This window comes from Erinaceus europaeus, chromosome 7 (genome assembly GCF_950295315.1).
Source record: "Erinaceus europaeus chromosome 7, mEriEur2.1, whole genome shotgun sequence".
NCBI classification, from domain to species: Eukaryota; Metazoa; Chordata; class Mammalia; order Eulipotyphla; family Erinaceidae; genus Erinaceus; species Erinaceus europaeus.
Window position 1 is genome coordinate 15,088,481 of NC_080168.1, and position 7,350 is coordinate 15,095,830.

General features: G+C 57.3%; 1 protein-coding gene across 1 annotated transcript; it reads left to right on the plus strand.

Moving 5' to 3' along the window:
• Nucleotides 1-2,243: 2,243 nt before the first annotated feature.
• On the plus strand, nt 2,244-6,001 carry TUBA4A (tubulin alpha 4a). The gene is made up of 4 exons (XM_007519711.3): nt 2,244-2,381; nt 3,806-4,028; nt 4,268-4,416; nt 4,944-6,001. Exons 1-4 carry the CDS (start codon nt 2,379-2,381, stop codon nt 5,913-5,915), a joined length of 1,347 nt encoding a protein of 448 aa, XP_007519773.1. The 5' UTR covers nt 2,244-2,378; the 3' UTR covers nt 5,916-6,001.
• Nucleotides 6,002-7,350: the final 1,349 nt, after the last annotated feature.

Here is a 7,350-nt window from a genome sequence, read left to right on the forward strand (position 1 = left end):
TGGATTTATAGTGCCAGCACTGAACCCCAGTGATAACACCAGTGGCAAATAATTAATTAATTAAGCTGTTTGCCAGGATGCTCCTTGGCTGGCACCTGGGCACTTGGTTCTAGGCACTCCCAATCAGCAGTTAACTCATAACGGAGTTCATTATGCCTAGACTCTAGACAATACAGCTTATGTTGAATACCTGCTTTTCTTCCAGGAGTCTGGGATACTGGCTTGTTTCAGGCAGAGGTGCCCAAGTGACCTGCCCTCAGTAAAAATTCTGGGCACCTAATCTCTAGTTTGAATCTCTGGGTTTGATGGACAGGAACTCCACAGGGGAGTTTTTTGCTCCATTTTTGTTCTGGAGGAAAAGTAAGAGGTTATGGAGAGAGGGCTTGGTTCTCTTCCTTCAAATGCTGCTTTGGCGTCTCCTCAATCCCATCCGGCTGTGAAGCTTTCTTTTCTTTTTAAATTTTAATTCTTCTATTTATTTATTTTCTCTTTAGTTGCCCTTGTTGGTTTTTATTGTTGTTGCAGTTATTATTGTTGCTCACTTGGATAGTGCTCTGCTTTGCCATGTGTGTGATTCAGGTTTGAGCCTGGAACCCACTGCATTAAAGGAAACTTTGGTGCTTTTCTCTCTCATACTCTCTCTAGAGAAAAAAAAAAAAGTTAAAGTAAAAGTTTCGCTCTCACACTTTCTCTAGAGAAAAAAAAAGTTAAAGTAAAACTAAGAAATAGGCTGGGGAGACAACATAATGATTATGCAAAAGACTAGTTTGAAACTCCCAGGACTGGAGCTGAATCCCCCATATGACCATGAGCTAGAGCTGAGTAAGCTGTGCTTTGGGGAGAGGGAAGGGGACGCAAGACATATAGGGGAAGGTAGAAATACACTGAAAAGTCCATTCTTACAAGAAATAGAGAAAGGAAGAATAGTTTTAGCTTTGGCTGAAGCTTCTGAGAATTGGGGACACTGGGGTGCAGGTCACAGAGCCCGCCCATAGCTTAGGAACAGAGAGGGTGGGTCAGTTTGAGCTCAGAATCTCAATGCCATTTCTGTTTCTCTCGTTTCTTCAAGTCTTTATTTTATTTTTTATTTCTTTTTGATAGGACAAGAAGAAATTGAGAGGGAAGGGGGAGATAGGGAGAGAGACAGAGAAGAGGCACTCGCAGAAGCACCCCCCCGGGGGGGGGGGTCCCTTCAAACCATTTTTTGTATTTGTGTTTGAGAGTGGTTTGCAAGATTGTAAGATTACAGGGACATAGTCCAACACCACACCCACCACCACAGTTGTGTCCCCCGCCCTCCCAACAATAACCACCAGAGTTCTCACAAGCCTTAGAGACAGTTTGTCTGCTTCTGTTATTGATTTATTTTGCAAGTTCATGTGTATCAATTCTCTAGATTCCACATATGACTGAAACCCTGCGGTAGTTGTCTTCTCTGTTTCACTAAGCATAATCACCTCCACTTCCAACCGTTTTGTCCCAAATGACACAAAATCGTCTTTTAAATTATTTTGTTTATTTATTTATTTATTTATTTATTTATTTATCTTGCCGAGTAGTGTTCCATGGAGTGTATATCCCATAACTTCTTTAGCCAAGTCATCTGTCAATGAGCATTTAAGCTGCTTCCACTCTTTGGCACACTCTCGGGGCAGGCGGAGTGCGAGTCGGGGTCCGAGGGCTGCCGTCCCCCGCCCCGCAGCCCGCAGTGGCGGTGGTCAGGGCCGGTGATAGTGACGGCGCCGGTGACGGGCCCGGGCCGGTTGGCAGCTGGCGGGCGGCGGGCAGATGCCCGGGGTGTTGGTCGCAGACGGGCCGGGAGCATGGGGTTGGGGCTGAGCTCGCGGTCCTCGGCCGCGCGCGGCTGTTGGCCCAGGCCAGCGGGGAGCCGCGGGAAGGGCATCCCGGAGGACCAGCCGGAGTCCCGGGGGCGGCGGAGCGCGGGAGGCGCGGGCGACGACCGGCCGCCGCCACCGGGGCAGGACTGTGTGCTCTGTTCCCGGCCTGAAAGCCAGTCCCGGGACGCCGGGCACCCCCAGACCGCAGGTGCAGCCGAGACGCACCCCTGCTCGCCGACGGCGAAGCTCCGGGGCCGGTGGTGTGCGACACGCACCTCGGACTCAGGCTTCCTGCGGGGCTGGCGGCAGCGGACCCGGGTCCTACAGGTGAGATGCCGAGCAGGCAGGCTGGGGAGGGGCGCCGCGGCGGCCCCGCCCAAGTACCGCCAACCGGGCGTGGTCTGACGAATCCCCACCCCAGCGGGGGTGAGCGCGGGCCCTCCCCCCGCATATAAGGCGGTGCGGCGCCACTGCAGCTCTGCAGTTCTCACCGAGACCCGTGACCCGGACTCTACGTGAGACCCACCTCCCCGATTCACCATGGTGAGTGCGCCCTCCCTGCCCGGCACCCTCGGGCACCCTCCCCGCCGGGGTGCAGTGGGGCCCCCCAGCTGCAGCACTCCGGGTCCCCAGGAGGCGCAGGGGGGCTCTTGCGTTACCCCACCCCCACCCGCTCTTTCGCGGTGACTTTGGGGGAGCCTCGCTGGCCAGTTCAGATGAGAGGTGGGAGCTAGCCGGGGAAGGACGGTACTCCTGGAATCCCCCTTTCTGCTCCACGGTGCCCTCCTACCCCATCCCCGCCCCGGGGGAGTCACGCCAGGGCGCTCGGTGGCCTCGGGCAAAGGCTGACCCGCCCGGCTGCTCTCCACCCCGACCCCCCCCCAGCGGCCCCCACCTTCCTGGGAACTGACTGAACACATGCTTGGCGCCACAAGGTGGAAGGGGGTCAGGTTACTCAACCGATGTCCCCTCCTCTGCCGACTGTAACCCCCTCCCCGTGACTCAGCACCCTGCTTCTGAGCTACGGGGGTGGGAGGGGGACTGGGATTCGGCGTGGAGAGGGGACACCACCCCCGCCACCGCGGTGGCTGGAGCTGGGTGCGCTGACCGACAGGGACAGCTGCCCGAGCGAGAGCGCGCAGCAGGCGGGGGAGGAAGCGAGGTGTGGCGGGGGGGGGGGGCGATATTTATAGCGCAGGGGCCCTTAATCCAACCCAAGCCTTCTACTGGAGCATAACTGGGGAGCATGTGGGAGGGGGGGCAGCGCGGGGCTGCAGGGCAGGCTGGCACCCGGGCCTCACCGCAGGTTCCGCTTCCTTTCCTGGGTATTTGGAAACCTGCCTCTGCCCTTTGGGGGTTGGGGGGAGGGAGGCAGCGCTGCGCCACCTGGGGGTGGGGGTGGGGGTGGTGGCAGACTGGCAGGGACGAGCCTGGGGCGGCCAGTGCCTCGTGTGCACAGCCCTCACCACCCAGGCAGGGCTGCTGCTCTCAGTGGCTTTCGCCAAGACTGACGTGGTGCTGGAGACACCCTGGCGGGCGCGGAGGTGGAAATAGAAAGAAAAGCCAGATGGGGTTGGGAAGTGGGGGAAAGGCATCCCCATAGCGCCTGGGAGCCCCCACCCCCCACTGCAAGGAGTTAATGGAGTGGGGGTGCCCCCAGTTATGAATACACAGCCCCAGAAAACCTGCTCCATCTCTCTGGTGACTGAGAAGTTGGGAGTGTGGGAGGAGAGCTGGGGGACAGCTGGAAAGCATCTTGTCCTTGTCAGGGTTACTGTGGTGCCTGCCTATGCCTCCCCCCACCCACCCCCCCACACACACCCTCTCTGCCCAGTGTGTCCTGTGAAGGTGACAGCCCCACCCAATTGGGAGTTCTTTGCTCCCTGCCTGGCTCTGGGGCCTCCTCCACTCTGACCACCTGAGTCACTGGGGCCTGTAGCTGATGCTTTGTCACCCATCTCCCTCAGCGCGAGTGCATCTCTGTCCACGTGGGCCAGGCTGGTGTCCAGATGGGCAATGCCTGCTGGGAACTCTACTGCCTGGAGCATGGGATCCAGCCTGATGGGCAGATGCCCAGTGACAAGACCATCGGAGGAGGGGACGATTCTTTCACCACCTTCTTCTGTGAGACGGGGGCTGGGAAGCATGTGCCCCGGGCTGTGTTTGTGGACCTGGAGCCCACAGTGATCGGTGAGAGCAGGACAGGGTGGCCTGGAGGGGAGCAGGCAGTGGGCTAAAGCTTCTCTGGAGAGAAGGCCCTGGGAAGACCTTGCCCCGCTTAAGTTAACAAGGTCATGCCAGGCACTGGGTCTGAGCAACACACACACACACACACACACACTCTGCTATCTGAGGCTGGCAGGAGGGAGGTCCCTGCTGAGCACAGCCTTGTGGTTCGTGCCCTGACTGTGCAGTGTGTGTCCTTCCAGACGAGATCCGCAATGGCCCCTATCGGCAGCTCTTCCACCCTGAGCAGCTCATCACAGGCAAGGAAGACGCAGCCAACAACTACGCCCGCGGCCATTACACTATTGGCAAGGAGATCATCGACCCAGTGCTGGACCGCATCCGCAAGCTGGTGAGAGGCAGGAGTGGAGGTGGGCCTTTGAGAGGCTGACATGTTTTGTTTTTTTCTGTTTGTTCCTTTTGCTACCAGGGTATTGCACCAGCTTAGGCTCAGTGCCTGCTTGATTACTCTCCCATTCTGTGTTGTTGTTTTTTTAATAGAGCCAGAAATAGGAAGAGAAGGGAGGAAAAGGCAGAGGGAGAAAGAAACCTGCAACACTGCTTGTGAAGTTTTCCCCTTCCAGGTGGGGGGCAGGGACTTGAACCCAGGTCCTTGCACACGGCAATGTGTGCTCAATGGGTTCGTCCACAACCCAGGCAGCAACATGGTATTTTATCTATTTTTTCTCAACTTATTTATGAATTAAATTCTTATTTATTCATGCATTTATTCCCAGGGCACTGCTCAGCTCTTGGGTTAGAGTAGTGTGGGGGATAAAGCCTGGGACTTTGGAGCCTCAGGCATGACAAGTCTCTTTGCAGAACCATTATGTTATCTACCCTCTACCCGACAAGGCTCTTTCCTTTTTTTCCTTTCAGTCTGACCAATGCACAGGCCTCCAGGGCTTCCTCGTCTTCCACAGCTTTGGGGGCGGCACAGGCTCAGGCTTCACGTCGCTGCTCATGGAGCGGCTGTCTGTGGACTACGGCAAGAAGTCCAAGCTGGAGTTCTCCATCTACCCGGCGCCGCAGGTGTCCACGGCCGTGGTGGAGCCCTACAACTCCATCCTGACGACGCACACCACCCTGGAGCACTCGGACTGCGCCTTCATGGTGGACAACGAGGCCATCTACGACATCTGCCGCCGCAACCTGGACATCGAGCGGCCCACCTACACCAACCTGAACCGACTCATCAGCCAGATCGTGTCGTCCATCACGGCGTCGCTGCGCTTCGACGGCGCCCTCAACGTGGACCTGACCGAGTTCCAGACCAACCTGGTGCCCTACCCGCGCATCCACTTCCCGCTGGCCACCTATGCGCCCGTCATCTCGGCCGAGAAGGCCTACCACGAGCAGCTGTCGGTGGCCGAGATCACCAACGCCTGCTTCGAGCCCGCCAACCAGATGGTCAAGTGCGACCCGCGCCACGGCAAGTACATGGCCTGCTGCCTGCTCTACCGCGGGGACGTGGTGCCCAAGGACGTCAACGCTGCCATCGCCGCCATCAAGACCAAGCGCAGCATCCAGTTTGTCGACTGGTGCCCCACGGGCTTCAAGGTGGGCATCAACTACCAGCCGCCCACCGTGGTGCCCGGGGGTGACCTGGCCAAGGTGCAGCGGGCCGTGTGCATGCTCAGCAACACCACGGCCATCGCCGAGGCCTGGGCCCGCCTGGACCACAAGTTCGACCTCATGTACGCCAAGCGGGCCTTCGTGCACTGGTACGTGGGCGAGGGCATGGAGGAGGGAGAGTTCTCTGAGGCCCGCGAGGATATGGCCGCCCTGGAGAAGGATTACGAGGAGGTGGGCATCGACTCGTATGAGGACGAGGATGAGGGAGAAGAATAGAGCAGCGTCCTGGAGGCCCCCTCACTTATGTTTGTTGCAAAAAAAAAAAAAAACCCTTTTGAAATAAACAGTCTCCTTGCACGGTTTCATGTCCCCTGTGAGTATTTGAGCTTCCGCTTCCTCTGTGTGCTAGCTACCCCTGCTGCTGCTGCCCTATTTGCTGCTGTCACCCCTTTTTCCTTTAAGGCTGAAGCAAACCCTGCCAAACACCCTTTGCCAGGCCCAGGAAACCACCCCAGGGGCCTGCTGTCCAGCCCCCAGCTGTTGGAGATACACTTGCATTCCAGCAGTTTCTGGATCTGACAGTTTCAGCTGCTCCTCCATCCTTCCTACTCCTTCTGCAGCATTCACTAGCTCTGGAAGCAAGGCGTGGCCCTGGCACTTTTGTGTTCCGAGAGCTTGGAAGCAGGGCTGAGTCGACCCAGTGTTCCTGGGCATGGAGCCTAGTCACCAGCTTGGAGGATGGGAGGGGACAAGGGCCATCTCCTAGGCTTGTTTGTGTCACTGCACCTCCCTGCAGCTTTGCAGAGCTAGCTGTCTTGTTGCCTGCTGCTTGCTGCGGGACCTCAGACTATGCCATTAAAAGTCAGGTCATCTCCTTTCTGTGTTTTCTTTCTGGCCCCAGCCTCTGCTAGCTGGGGGGAGCCTCCTGCCCGGACCCTGGGGACAGCTTCCACTTTGCTAATAGGCACCCCCAGGGCCCATGCTGGCGTCAGCACGTGGGGGTGGGCACGGTGGTGGGGGGAAGGGAGAAGCTTCAATCTCAGTAGCGGGTAGTGCCAGCCCTGCCCTCACCTCCCCTCCCTGGTGATTCAGGGACGCAGTGCCCTTCCTTAGGGAACAGGTTTAGGGCCCAGCAAAGGTAGGGGCCCTATTTACTCAGCAGAGTCGGCAGGAAGTGGCAGCCGGGTGCTGCCACACAGTGGCCTCATTAATCATTAACCATACGGGAGCTGGAAGCATGGGGAGAGACTGGGACAAGATGACTGCAGTTTCCACTCCCACTGCCCTCAGGCTGAGGCTTGGAGACCAGTTGTGTAGCCCTCCCCAGGCTTCTTCAGATGTCTCCACCCAAAAGCCCTTTGCCTGGCAAACCGGCTAGGCTGCTTTGACTAAACTTCCCACTCCAGAAGGAAGTTAGGAAAGGTGTCTTCTTAGGGGGGGCCCTCATCCCAATTCTTGGCATAAGGAGAGAAACCAGCCCAAGCCAGACTGGCTTAGTGTTTCTGACTGAGAAGCTAAGGGGCCTGCCTACCACTAGCCAGATCTCAAAGACACTGGCCTCCTGGGATGGTGAGGTCCTGACACTCTGGACACCATGCCAGCCCCTCCCCAGGCTGCTGCTCAAGAATGGTAACCAGACTTTGCAGCCCTGTGCACCAACAAAGTCTTTTTTTTTTTTTTTTGTATTATCTTTATTTACTGGACAGACAGC

Bases quoted from the DNA above. Each gene is read 5' to 3' on its own strand.
- TUBA4A (XM_007519711.3), top strand. The intron at 4,029-4,267 runs GTGAGAGCAGGA...GTGTCCTTCCAG, and splicing joins CCTGGAGCCCACAGTGATCG to ACGAGATCCGCAATGGCCCC. The intron at 4,417-4,943 runs GTGAGAGGCAGG...TTTTCCTTTCAG, and splicing joins TGGACCGCATCCGCAAGCTG to TCTGACCAATGCACAGGCCT.